General features: G+C 64.9%; 1 protein-coding gene across 1 annotated transcript; it reads right to left on the minus strand.

Moving 5' to 3' along the window:
- Positions 1-3: 3 nt before the first annotated feature.
- On the minus strand, positions 4-9,974 carry ACAP3 (ArfGAP with coiled-coil, ankyrin repeat and PH domains 3). The gene is made up of 22 exons (XM_011956419.1): positions 9,884-9,974; positions 9,230-9,287; positions 8,433-8,552; positions 8,214-8,267; positions 7,284-7,342; positions 5,718-5,901; positions 5,366-5,410; positions 5,182-5,277; positions 5,040-5,114; positions 4,563-4,574; positions 3,481-3,593; positions 3,341-3,392; positions 2,984-3,084; positions 2,792-2,903; positions 2,247-2,455; positions 2,087-2,156; positions 1,892-1,986; positions 1,613-1,815; positions 1,322-1,429; positions 623-721; positions 319-545; positions 4-117 (listed from the first exon to the last, which is right to left on the minus strand). The coding sequence occupies exons 1-22, from the start codon at positions 9,931-9,933 to the stop codon at positions 4-6; spliced, it is 2,256 nt and encodes a 751-aa protein (XP_011811809.1). The 5' UTR covers positions 9,934-9,974.
- Between the last annotated feature and the right edge of the window lie 2,792 nt (positions 9,975-12,766).

Here is a 12,766-nt window from a genome sequence, read left to right on the forward strand (position 1 = left end):
GCCTCACCCGGTGCGGCCCAGCAGCGTGGCGTGGTGCAGGGGCGCCCGGCCCCGGCTGTCTCTTTGGTTCACGTCCGCGCCATTTTGCAGCAGGAACTCACAGACGATCAAAGAGCCCTGGGAAGCCGGGGCGGCTCAGACGGAGCCGCGGTACCGGCCCCTCGCAGCGCCTCTGCACCCTGACCCCGTCCTTGGGCGCCCCCAGCCGGGACCGAACTTGTCCCCGCCGCGGACAGGCGGCCCCTGTGTGGGGGCCACAGAAGATGCAACCTCAAGTGTGCGCCTGTGTCCTGCGCGCAGCCCCCGTGCCTCGCTCACCCCTAGCACGGCCTGCACCAGCGGCGTCTTGCCCTCATCCTCCGCGTCCGCCCAGTTGACCTCGGCCCCGTGGGCCAGCGCCGCCGCCAGCGCAGGAAGGTCGCGGGCACGCGCTGCGCGGTGCGCCAGCAGCCCCGGGTGCAGCTCACGCACGTCTGCCAGGCCCCAGGCCTCGGCCTCAGCGTCCCCGTCTGCCTCACCGCTGGACTCCTCCGACTCTGCACCCTCTGTGGGGAGGGGGCGATCAGGGAAGGCGACCCCCGGGGCTGGGCAGGGCGTCGGCCGAGCGCAAGGCGCCACCCACCCTCCTCAGTGACGCTGTCCACCACAGAGCCTGAGCCGAAAGCCAGGACGTCCGAGCTGCCATCCGAGCTGCCCCCAAGGCCACTGTCGCTACTCAGACCTGCAGGTCCGCAAGGAAGGGAGTCCTGAAGGTGGGAGGCCCCAACTCCATCCAGAGCCCTGGGGCAAAGCTGGAACCCCACCCACCCTCCAGGGACAACCCCTAGGGACAGGACCAGCTCCCACCCAGGGCGGGGGGCAGCCAGCCGCGGGCTAGAAGCAAAGGAGAGAAAACCAAGTAACAGCTCAAAGGTGCCAGGGGTAGTTCCCTAAAGCCCAGGCCCGCGGGGAAGTCCTTCCCGCCCACTCTCAGGCTCACCTGGCACCCCTGCAGAGGGCCCCCCATCCCTGTCTGTGGCTGGCCCAGGCTGAAAATTCTCCACCCAACAGATGGGCAGCACGGCCTCAGAAGGGCCCCAGGCTGAGGGCCAGCTGGCAGCGCCCTCTGCTGCCCCAGCACCCCAGGCCATTTGCTCCACACACACATTTGCACAGCTCACCCCCACAGTCAGGGCCTCAGCCTCCAGCTCTGTGGCCAGGAGGCCCCCGCCCCTCCAGATGCTGCTCCATTCCCCGGCAAGGGCCATCCACATTTGGGGACCCTCCAGGCCAGCCTCCTTGGCCCTGCCCTGCCACCTGGCTGGGCCCATCCCACACTTACTGCGAGGGCCAGCCCCCGCGGCCCCTGCGTCGAAGTAGGAAAAGAGTGAGTCCAGCTCATCAGGGCAGAAGAGGGAGTCTCGGCGGAACTTACGATCCACGGTGCCCACTGCAGGGGCAGTGCGTGTTCAGAGCAGGGAATATGCCCGGGGTGGGGCAGAAAACCCCAGGTCACACTGGGAGTCTGCGGAGCCTGAGGTGCCCCCAGAGCCCCTGCCCCCAACCCTTTAACAGAGTCCATCCCTGACCAAGGCAAGCCCCCTCTCAACCCTGCTGGGGCATGGCCTCCCACCTGAGGACAGAGCAGCCACACAGGGCAGGACAGGCTCAAGCCGGACCTTGCGGCGGGCAGTGGGGGCGCGGGGAGAGCTGTGGGGCCGTGGGCACTTCTGCGCCCTCCAGCGTCTTGGGGCCTCCAGGGCTGGTGCCATGGGTGCCTTCCGCAGAAATTTCTTTTCCACATACTTGTCCTTGATCCAGGCCTCCTTGTCCTGCCTGGACCAGGGGTGAACATGAGGCTGTGTCCCCAGGCTGGGGCTCCCTGGCTGATCCAGACCGTACCCCACCTCACCGGGGGCTGCTGGCTGTGGGTTTCCTGCTGCCTGGACCCTCACACTGGGCCTCATAGATCTGATTCACGGCACTGTTTCCAAGCTCACACATCAGCTGGCGGGAGACAGGGCGAGCAGGCATCAGTGCAAACCTGCAGACCCCGGCTCCCGCCCCCACAAAGGCGGTCCATGGCCTGCAGGAGTCCCACACACACCTTTAGCAGTTCTGGCTCCCATGAGTCCAGTGTCAGGGACCGGACCTTGGAGCAGTGGACACCCAGGCTCCTGGAGGGCAGAGGCAGGGGTGAGTCTGGGTGAGGCAAGGCCCCCAGCTCCAGCCCAACCCCAATCCCCGGCCCCGCCCTCAGGGCCCACCTGTGGATGCCAGAGCACTCGATGCAGAGCAGCACGCCCAGGTTGATGCTGGCCCAGCGGGGGTCCGACTGGCCGCAATCACCACACTGGCTGTTGCCGGCCACGCTCTGCACACGCTGCAGCACACTCTCGCCCTTCACGCCACGCTCCCGAGGGTCAGTGGCAGAGTCGATGCTGCTTGTGGATGGGGATGCTGTGCGGTCCAGCCTCTGGGGGATGGGATGGGGCTGCTCAGTCCCGCAGGGGCTCCAGCGTGGTTTCCCCAGCAGGTCCCCTCCTCCCCAGCCGGAGTGCAGGTGCAGGCCAGGGCCCCTCGAGCACACGCCTGCACAAGCATGTATGCGTGCACACCCTCATGTAGGCAGATACACCTGCACATACATGTATGCGTGCACACCCTCATGTGGGCAGATGCCACGTGCACACACATGCACACCCACACTGCACAGGCCAGTGTGCCAGTGTACCCACAGCAAACACCCAGCTTGCAGGAGCCACAAACAGGTGTGTGCACGGGCGTGGGGCAGGGGCACCAAGGGCCACACCTCGCTATAGCAGCTGTCGGGGCTCTCGCGGTAGGCGGAGGCGATGCTGGCCTGCACAGCCTGGACCCAGGCCTGCCGCAGCTTCTCAGAGTCGGCCTGCAGCATGCAGCTCCTGTGGGTGGTGGAGGGGGCGGGCGTCAGCTCCGGTGGGCAGGGACGCCCCCCGCCCCACCCTGGGCTGGACCTCCTCACTTGGTGGGTGACACCACCTCGAAGCAGAACCTCCGCTCAATGTCCTCACACGGCTTCACAGAGCACAGGCGGAGGTCATCCACCACCACGGTGAGGGCGTCCTGTGGGCGGCACTGCTGTGGCCCCTGCCCTCAGCCGCCACCCGGCCCCAACCACCCACTTCCTGCTTCACCTTAGAGACCCAGAGGCTGACTGCCCGAGTCCCAAGCCCCGTGTCCAGCTCTCTGCTCCCTGACCGTTCAGGCTGCAGTGTCCACTAGTGCCCCGGCCCCATGCCAACCCCAACTGACCGGTCTGCCCTGTGGCCCAGGTGGGGCATCCAGCCATGAGGGCCCCAGTCCCAGGCCCAGGGCACACCTTGAGCTTCTTCTGGTAGACCAGCTGGCTGTTCTGAATGGAGAACCAGCGCCTAGACGGGTGGGGGGATGTGGGGAGTCAGGCGGTGCCCATCCCAGGGCTGCTGTGACCCCTGCCCCCGCCTGAGGAAGGGCCCTCACCGGTTCCACGTCTTGAAAGCGTTGCTGGCCCTCTTGAAGAGGTAACCCTCCATCACCACCCCACTGGGCGCATCCACATCAAACTCCACTTTCGACTCATCGTAGGAGAAGTCCTGGGGGGATGGAACCCGCCCCCTGAGTGCCCGCCCCAGGGAGCCCTGCTACCCTCTATGCTTTCCCAGAGCACAGGCTGGGTGAGGTCCTTGTGTGGGGCTGCCACACGGCCCACGGGCCACGCGCTCAGACGGGAGACCCTCCGCTCACCGCAGCCACTTCCTTTTTTTTTTTTGCGACAGAGTCTCGCTCTGTCACCCAGGCTGGAGGGCAGTGGCACAATCTCTGCTCACTGCAAGCTCCGCCACCTCCCGGGTTCACACCATTCTCCTGCCTCAGCCTCCCTAGAAGCTGGGACCACAAGTGCCCGCCACCTCGCCCGGCTAATTTTTTGTAATTTTAGTAGAGACGGGGTTTCACCGTGTTCGCCAGGATGGTCTCGATCTCCTGACCTCGTGATCCGCCCACTCAGCCTCCCAAAGTGCTGGGATTATAGGCGTGAGCCACTGCGCCCGGCCCATAGCCACTTCTTGACCGGAGCAAGGCCCCCAGCCCTGAAACCCGTGGGGCAGACCCCTCACGTTCACAGCTGGGGGCCCGAGAGTGCCAGCCCCACCCCAGCCCTGCAGGGACAGCAGGCTGCGATCAGGAAGGAAGCTGCCCCCCCACCCTCTGCATCCTGAGTGCTCCATTCACGTGGCCAGCTGAGCGGACAGAGCCCCATTCAGGAGGCCTGGGAGCCACTGAAGGCCCTGTGTGTCCCGCCATCTGGCAGGCCAGGGCAGCAGAGGGGAGGCGCGGCCACCTGCTCCCTAGGCCATGTGGGGCGGGAAGTGACAGCTGCTGCCACTCCCACGGGGGATGTGGGGGTCTCCAGCCCTTCTCACAGCTGCAGCAGCAGCAGGAGCCCTGAGACCGGTGGGAGGTGTCCTTGGTGCTGAAGTGCCCTCGGGGTAGGGGAGGGAAAGGCACCACCCCATCTGGTCTCCCCGGACCCACAGCCCACACCCCCGGCGGTGCTCACTCACCTGCAGCAGCGTCTGAAGGGCCGGAGCAGGAGGGGATGCGGGGGAGAGAGCCAGTGAGTGACAGCTGCCCCCAACTCCTGGTGACTGGCGGACCCATCCCCAACTCCTGGGGGGCTCTCCCCTATCCCAAAATAGCCACTCCTGCCTGCAGCCAACATCTGCTCTGGGTGGTGGCCGGGGCTGCTGTCCCACAGGCAAGCAAAGGCCCCGCAAGGAGCCAGTGACTGAGGCCTCAGAGGTGACCATGGCCTCAAAGGAAGGAGATCCCAGCAGGGGCCCCACCCACACGTGCCCCTCCACTGCACGCATCAAAGGGCAGCAGCCTTGGACCCCTAGAGAAGGTGTGGGCAGGGCAGATGGGGGACAGGCAGGGAGGAAGGGGCGGGGAGGGTGTGCCGGGCATGGGGTGAGGACGCAGGGGCCTCGCAGGGGCCTCCCAGGCGCCCGGTGTGCAGGGAGCCGGCTGCGTGGCCTCACCCGCTGCTGGATGGCTGCGTGCTTTCGCTCCATCTCACGCTTTTCCACTGCAGAGTCGATCACCAGCTGGTCCAGCTGTTGGGGTTGGCATTAGGGAAGGCCACGGAGGCCTGCCTTGGCCCCACCCCTCCCAAAGGCTCACCTCGGCCGCCAGCTTTTTCATGTAGGGGTCGAGCTGGTGCAGGAGGCTGTAGCCCTGCTGGAAGAAGCTGGACTGGGCATGCATGAAGGACAGCATCTGTGGGGGCAGCACAGGTGAGGCCCAAGCACACCCGGCCCAGCCCCCGCCATGCAGCCTGTGCTCATGGGCAGCCCCCCGCACTCACAGAGTCCAGGATCTCAAATTTCTTCTTGGCCTGCAGGACATTGATCTGCCAGAGGGGGAGCCCACAGGTGAGCCCTGGAGGCTGAGGCAGCCCCAAGCCCTGCACCTGCCATAGAGTCCACTTGAGCTGCTTGTGGTTCCCTGAGACCCCCCAGGTCGTCTTCAGCTCCCAGCACTGGGCCAGCCTCATCCTCCCATGGTCCCGGAGTCCTTCCCCATGTCTGGAGGCCCCACCCATGGGTGAAGCAGGAATTGACACTCCTGCTCAAAATCTCTCCAGTTCTGTACAAGGCCTTTCAGACCTCCATTCGCTACAGCTGGTCCCTGTCCCCCACCCCACTTCCGGGGCTGACCTGGAGCACGTAGTCCAGTGCCAGGTGGCGGAAGCACTTCCTGGTGAGGGTGAGGGCCCCGGTGGCTTCCTCCACCTCGTGGGGCCGGTGCCTCGGGGCCTGGGCGTTCCTCACCAGGGACAGCTCCAGGTCCTCCCGCACCTTGTCAAACTGCTTCTTTGTCTCCTTGAACTTCCGCACATCCCTGGAGGCCAAGTGCCAGGTGGGGTGAGAGGTCAGGTGGGGTGAGAGGTCAGGTGGGGTGAGAGGTCAGGGAGGGCACCTGCTGGATCCTGGAGTCTCCCACATCATTGTTTGTGTTTTTTGTTTGTTTTTTGAGATGGAGTTTCGCTCTTGTCACCCAGGCTGGGGTGCAATGGTGCTATCTTGGCTCACTGCAACCTCTGCCTCCCGGGTTCAAGCAATTCTCCTGCCTCAGCTTCCCTAGCATCTGGGATTACAGGCATGTGCCACCATGCCTGATTAATTTTGTATTTTTAGTAGAGAAGGGGTTTCTCCAGGTTGGTCAGGCTGGTCTCAAACTCCCGACCTCAGGTGATCCGCCCGCTTCGGCCTCCCCAAGTGCTGGGATTACAGGCATGAGCCACTGCGCCTGGCCTGGTTTTGTTTGTTTGTTTGAGACAGGGTCTCTCTCTGTTGTCCACGCTGGAGGCTGGAGTGCAGTGGCACAATCATGGCTCACTGCTGCCTCTGCCTCCTGGGCTCAACTGATCCTCCCACCTCATCCTCCTGAGTAGCTGGGACCACAGGCGCATGCCACCATGCCCACCTAATACATATATTTTTTTCTTTTTTTTTTTTGTAGAGATGGAGGCCTCATTATGTTGCCCAGCCTGGTCTCAAACTCCTGGCATCCTCTGGACTCAGTCTCCCAAATACTGGGATTACAGGTGTGAGCCACCATGCCCAGCCTTCACCCTCCTCCACTCCAGGCCCTTTCTTTGCTCCTGGGCACAGCCTCCTTCCTCACTGGCCTATCCCAGGCCCGCCCACACCTCTGCTGCCTCCTCCCATCTGCTCCAGGCCTCCCCACCTCACTCTCAGGATCTGTCCAGCCCAGACCCCCACCATGCCCCAGACTCCAGACCCGCCCCACTCTCAGGATCTGTCCAGCCCAGACCCCCACCATGCCCCAGACTCCAGACCCGCCCCACTCTCAGGATCTGCCCAGACCCCCGCCATACCCCAGACTCCAGACCCGCCCCACTCTCAGGATCTGCCCAGATCCCCGCCATGCCCCAGACTCCAGACCCACCCCACTCTCAGGATCTGCCCAGATCCCCGCCATGCCCCAGACTCCAGACCTGCAAGCCCAATGTGGCCTGCACCTTTCCACTGGCGGGGGGCTGGACACTCCCCCAACACATGCAGGGTGTGGAACCCACTGAGCTCCACCCGGCTGTCTGCCTCTGAGCCTTCTGCCTTGTGGAGTCGCTGCACGGCCTGGAGGCCTGGGGCCAAGGTGCCCCTGCTCTGCCCCAGACCCTCTTCCCCTCCAAGAGCGGGAGCGTGGCCTCCATGTTCTTCCCCCAGCCCTGGGGGACCCGAGGCCTGGGGGCCACTCACTCTTTGACAAAGTTGTGGAGCTGCTGCCGCACGGACCTCTGGGCCTGGTCAAACAGGATCTGGGGGCAGAAGGGGGCAGACATCCTTGGGGTCTGTCCCAAAAGAGCTCCAGACGGAAGGCCCCATCCTCACCAGCAGAGGGCACTGCCCCCAGGCCCAGACACAGGGGCGGGTCCCACCCTGCAGGGCTGGCCTCAACGGGGTCAGGGGAGCAGCCCCCAGGCCTGAGTTGGCACCCAGAGGTGGCGGCTGTGACCCCTGCCCCTCTGTCCCACCTGGCCCTTGACAGAGGCCAAGGCTGCCTCGGATGGTCCCCTCATCAGGCGGGCACCAAGGGCACAGCCTGAGCCCCACTGCCTCCTGGCCCTGGGTGGCCACCCTGGGGTGCCCATCCCTGCAGCAGGGAGCACTCGGTCAGAGCCGGGAGCACCCTAGAGCTGGGTCTGGGGAGCCGGAGCCTGGGCTCTGAATCAGAGCCCGAAGTGGAGAAGGACCGGGCATAACCAGGAGCAAAGGGACGCCTGAGCCATCCTGCCTGGTCTACCTCAGGACCTCCTCTGTTCAGTCTGTGGCTCAGGTTCCCAGGCTGCAGCCCCACATTTCATGGGTGCCGGTCCTGTGTGTCCATCCACGTCAGTGCCAGGGCCCCCGGGGGCCACCCAGACCCAAATGGCAGCCAGGCCAGCCTGGGATGAGAGCCCTGAATAAACCACCCCTCCCCCAGGGTCTGGTGTGGCCCTTCCCTGGGACACGGCAGAGCCCCCAGGGCTGTCCCCCAACCCACACTGACTTGAAGACGTGGGATGCCCCCCCACCAGACTGGAGGAGCAGAAACGTGTCCCCCCTGCCCCATGCCGGTCTTCCGGTGAGCCAGCAGAGCTCAGTTCCAGGCTGCGCGTGGCCCGCAGGTGGCAGGGAGGCCGGGCTCACCATGTGGTAGTTCACCACCTCCTGTAGGCTGTCAGCGAACCTCTGCAAACATTCCTGGAGGGGCAGATGGGGAGCCGTGCTGAGACGGCAAATCCAGGCCCAGGTCACCCAGTCACGCCCTCTGAGCCCCCTGGGCGGTAGAGACACCGGCCTGCTCCTGGCTCCCCTCAGCCTCTCCCCCTACCCCACCTTGAGGTCAGAGGTCAGTGGGCCCCTCACCGAGATGATGGTGTCACCCTGGCACTGCTGGGACAGGTCACGGACGCCGCTCACGAACAGCCTGCTGGTGCTGACATAGGCCTTACCAGCTTCCACCATGCCACTGCACAGCTTCACCAGCTGCGGGCCGGCGGGGCGTGGTGAGCGCGGCGGGCACTGGTGCCTGCACTTGCTACCACGCACAGCCTGAGGCGGGAAGAGCTTCCAGGGTAGGTTCCACTCAGGGTGCTGGCAACCTGGACTCGGTGCCCCGGTGCAGCTTCCTTGCGCCTTGGGCCTGCCTGGGGCTTGGAGGCTGGTCTGGGAGGGGAGGGTGGGGCCGCCATGGCCTCGCTCAGCTGGGAAGGACCAGCAGCCAGGCAGGGGACCCAGGGCCAGCAGGACCAGCCCATGTGGGGCTTGTGGACTCCACTCCCTGCTGCGGCTCCCAGCTCCATGGCCTGCCGCCCCCTCCCCTTTCTCCGCCCCAGCCCCAGCCACCCCAAGGCTCAGCCCACACAGCAGCTGTCTCCATGTCACCGGCCCAGCAGAGGGGACAGGCGGTCACCATGGGTCGGGGACTCACCACAGCCCGGCCCCTCCCAGAGGGGACAAGACTCAGGGCCGGCCACATGTGTGTGTGTGACATGTGCACCCTGGAACGCACGTGCTAAGACACAGGGACCAGGACCTGGAGCACCACACGGGAGCTCCGCATATGGGGGTGTGAGTGGCTTAGTAAGGCCCAGAGGGTGAGTTCGGCCATGCAGCCATCCCAAGCCTGGCCGGGCACAGGGCGCTCCAGGCCCGCCCTTCACCTTGTCCAGTTTGGCCTCAATCTCCACCACGTCCGTCTCCACCTCGTCAATGGTTGCCCTAAAGCAAGAACGGAGCTGGCTAGGGTCACCTGCAGCCTGGCCCCTCGGGGCTTCGCCTCCCCTTGCACCTCCCTGAGGGGCTCCACCATGGGAAGACGCTTTCAGGAAACAGGCTGGGAGACAGACACCTGCCTGCTACATGGACAGGACTGGGACCAGGTTCAGCGCACTTCCCCTCACCACCCCCCTCCCAGGCAGCGAGAGGCAGAATCGGCTGTGACTCCCGCTGCTGTGCCCTCAAGGAATAAGGTTGGACCAGCCTCTCCCAGGACAGCCGGCTGCTGGGAGTCCCTCAGGGATGGTGCCCACCAAGGGCTCGGCCACCCTCACCAGCCTCTCCTCTAGGATTTCAGAGTCGACCCTGGACCCATCTGGAGCTCCCTCAACCCTGTGGTGCCTGCTCCTCACCCCTCTGCACTACTGCAGCCCACCCAGGTCTGGCACCCGTGCGCTGTGGGACGGCGGGGGGGGGGGGTCTGGCACCCGTGCGCTGTGGGACGGCGGGGGGGGGGGTAGCAGGGCAGCTGCTCTTGGTCCTGGCAGCACCAGGAGGACCCAGACCAGCTGGGGAGAGACACCCCTGGCTCCCCCAACCTCACAGCAGCAAGCGGCAGGGTCCGCTGGAAAGACGGGTGGGCTGTCATCCTCAGAGCCCACTCCCACCAGGACAGCCTGATAGTAGGGCTGCCTGGGGAGAGAAGAGTTAAGGCATGACATCACCAGAGAAGCCTCGGCGGGAGAATCCCCGGAAGACGGGAGGCAGATGGATCGGGCACGTGACCACCCCCTCTGGGAGCAGGAAACAGGGAAACAGGGCCAGGATCCCGGCAGCCCCGCACTCCACACAATCAGCTCACTGGCCGGCGGGGCCATCTGACCTCCTGGGGATTGGGCACCACAGGGCCTAGGCTGGGGCCAGGACTCCAAGGACAGGTCTAGGGCAGGGGTATGGCAGCACAGGCCATCGGGGCCTACGGTCCCTCATCCCTTGCTACCCTGACGGGTGTCCCAGGCCTCAGGGGAGGGGCCTGCGGTTTCCAGGGGCGTGTCCTCAATTAGGAGCTGGGGCCGCAAGCGCCCCCCAGGGAAGGACCTTGAATGGTCCCAGTCAGCACAGCAGGACACCAGGTCCTCTCTGAGCAGCCCTCACCTGTTCCCAAGAGGCTAAGAGGACTCTGAATCCCGAAGCAGGGGCAATGGAGGGAACCTCACCGTGGCGTCCACGCACCCAGCCCACAGTCCCTGGACCCTGACCTCTACCTCAGCTGGAGGATCCCAGAGCAGAGATGGAACCATCCACCCAGGAGAAGGCAGCAGAGAGAACTACGCCCCAGAAGTTGCAGCCACCCCTGGGCAGGGCCAGATGCAGAGACAGCTGCACCCAGAGCTGCCACCCTCGGGCTTGGGGCACCCGTGTCCCTGGAGAGCCAGCAAGGGGGGATGGCTGCTCCCCGCAGCTCACGGACGTGCTCATGGGGACAGGGTGGACACTGGCGAGGCCCCGAGAGCTGCAGTTTCCGCTGCTGGGAGCCCCTCCGCTCTACCCTCCTCCGCCCCAGGGACCTGGGCCTCTTCTGCTGTGCTCAGCCCAGCATTTCCTCAGCAGCTTGGAGAATGGGGAGGAGGGTGTGGCTGCCCCCCAACCAAAGCCGTGACTCAGCGCCCGCTGAACAGGGGCCAGGCGGTTCCCTCCACAGGCTCCCCTGGCCCCCTGCCCACCGCACCCAGGCTGCCACTAGGCCCTCCCAGACCAGGAGGGTGCGGGCAGGGTCCCCCTTTCCAGGGCTGGGGCCAACAGGTTCCACATTACAGACCACATCTTCTCGCCCACCCTGCCTGGCCCTCAGCCCCGCGGTAGGCCAGGAAACTCAACTTACACCCTGAGGGCCTGCCCCCAGGACAGCCTCTGGGAGTCCCTCAAACCCCAGTTAAATCACAGCCTAACCCTAAAACCGACTGGGCCAGGCCATTCTCACCTCTCCACTCCAGTCCATGCCCCACGGGGGTGAGGCACTTTCCCAGGGCAGCCCCCGCAGCAAAAGGCCGGGCGGCCGCCCTACGGCACCTACTGCAGCCCCACAGCCCCCATAAATGGCTCCTGTAACCGGCTCCCATGAGAGCCGGTTACCAGAGAGAAGGCTCAGAGGTGAGTGGGTTCTAGCACCCCCACCTGACTGGGCGAGGGCAGCACAGGGCCCTCTGCATGGAGGAGGAGGTCCATTAGGTTTCTGAGGGAGGGACCAGGGAGAAGGTAGGTGCTTCAGCAGGGCCCAGCCCCCAGCAGGGAAGCCATGCCCACGCCTCCCCACAGCCCGGGTCCCCAATGCAGGATCGTAGAGTGCCCAAGTTATTCAACCCCTTTTCCCAGGTCAGCAACGGAAGATGGGAGAGCAGAGGATGGCCCCAGTTCCTCTGCCCAGGGCCTGGGGGTCACTCTCCTGGCTGGCCCTGAGCCTCCCACTCCAAGGCTCCTAAGGCCTTCTGGTGAGGGCTCTAAAGATGCTGAAGCTCCCTGTGCCCCCCTACACAGGCTGACTTGTCAGCAGATCCCAAGAGACCCAGCACACACACACAGACACACACACACACACACGAGCAAGCACACATGTGCAAACATGTTCATGCACGAACATGCCTGCACACACTGGCACCACACATACATGTGTGTCCAAGGACAGACTGCACAGGCACACATCAACATGTGTACCCAGTGGTGGAACATGCGTGTACAAGCTGATTTGTCTGTTGGTGACATGGCTAACACAGTACGTGAACCGGCACAGAGAGGTGGCGTGTGCACATGCTTGCATGCACTCATCGGCAGGCTACATGCAGAAGCAAGCACAGCCCCGTGGCACAGCTCATCCACACGTCCTGTGCAAGGCCTGGTGCTCCGAGGGAGGCGCACAGGGGCAGATTTCACAAGGGTGCGCCCCGCACAAGCACTGGAAGAAGAGAGGGCCTCACGCAGGTGCGCACTCTGGTTTCTTTGCCTCCATTGTCGTTTGCCAAATGTCCATCATGCGAAGCCGATGCACACTTGTGCACACGTCTGTGAACATGTGGTTCACGCAGGTGTGCACGCCTGCACGCCAGGAATGATGGAAAACACGCAGACTCGGGGTGCACACAACCCCTATCCCCTACCTGACCTTCCCCGCCGTTCTTCTCAGCCGCCACCCTCTAAGCCAGTGGGTCATTCAAACCACTTCACGCTCCCAAGCACCCTGCCCCAGGCCTTAAACGCGGCTCCAGTTGCCTGTCCCCCACGCACTGCTCTGGACACAGGATCGAGGCAGAGACCAGGGGCCGACGCCCCCACAGACCCAGACGACCCTGGCCAAAGCTGGACTGCAGGGCCCGGGAGGGGCTCAGCCCCGTGGAGGTGCAGACACAAAGCGGGGGCAGACGGTCCCGAGGTGCCCACGGCTGCCCACGCGCACGCCCTCCGCCGGGGGGGCGGCCGCACAGGGCAGG

This window comes from Colobus angolensis, unplaced genomic scaffold (genome assembly GCF_000951035.1).
Source record: "Colobus angolensis palliatus isolate OR3802 unplaced genomic scaffold, Cang.pa_1.0 Scaffold416, whole genome shotgun sequence".
NCBI classification, from domain to species: Eukaryota; Metazoa; Chordata; class Mammalia; order Primates; family Cercopithecidae; genus Colobus; species Colobus angolensis.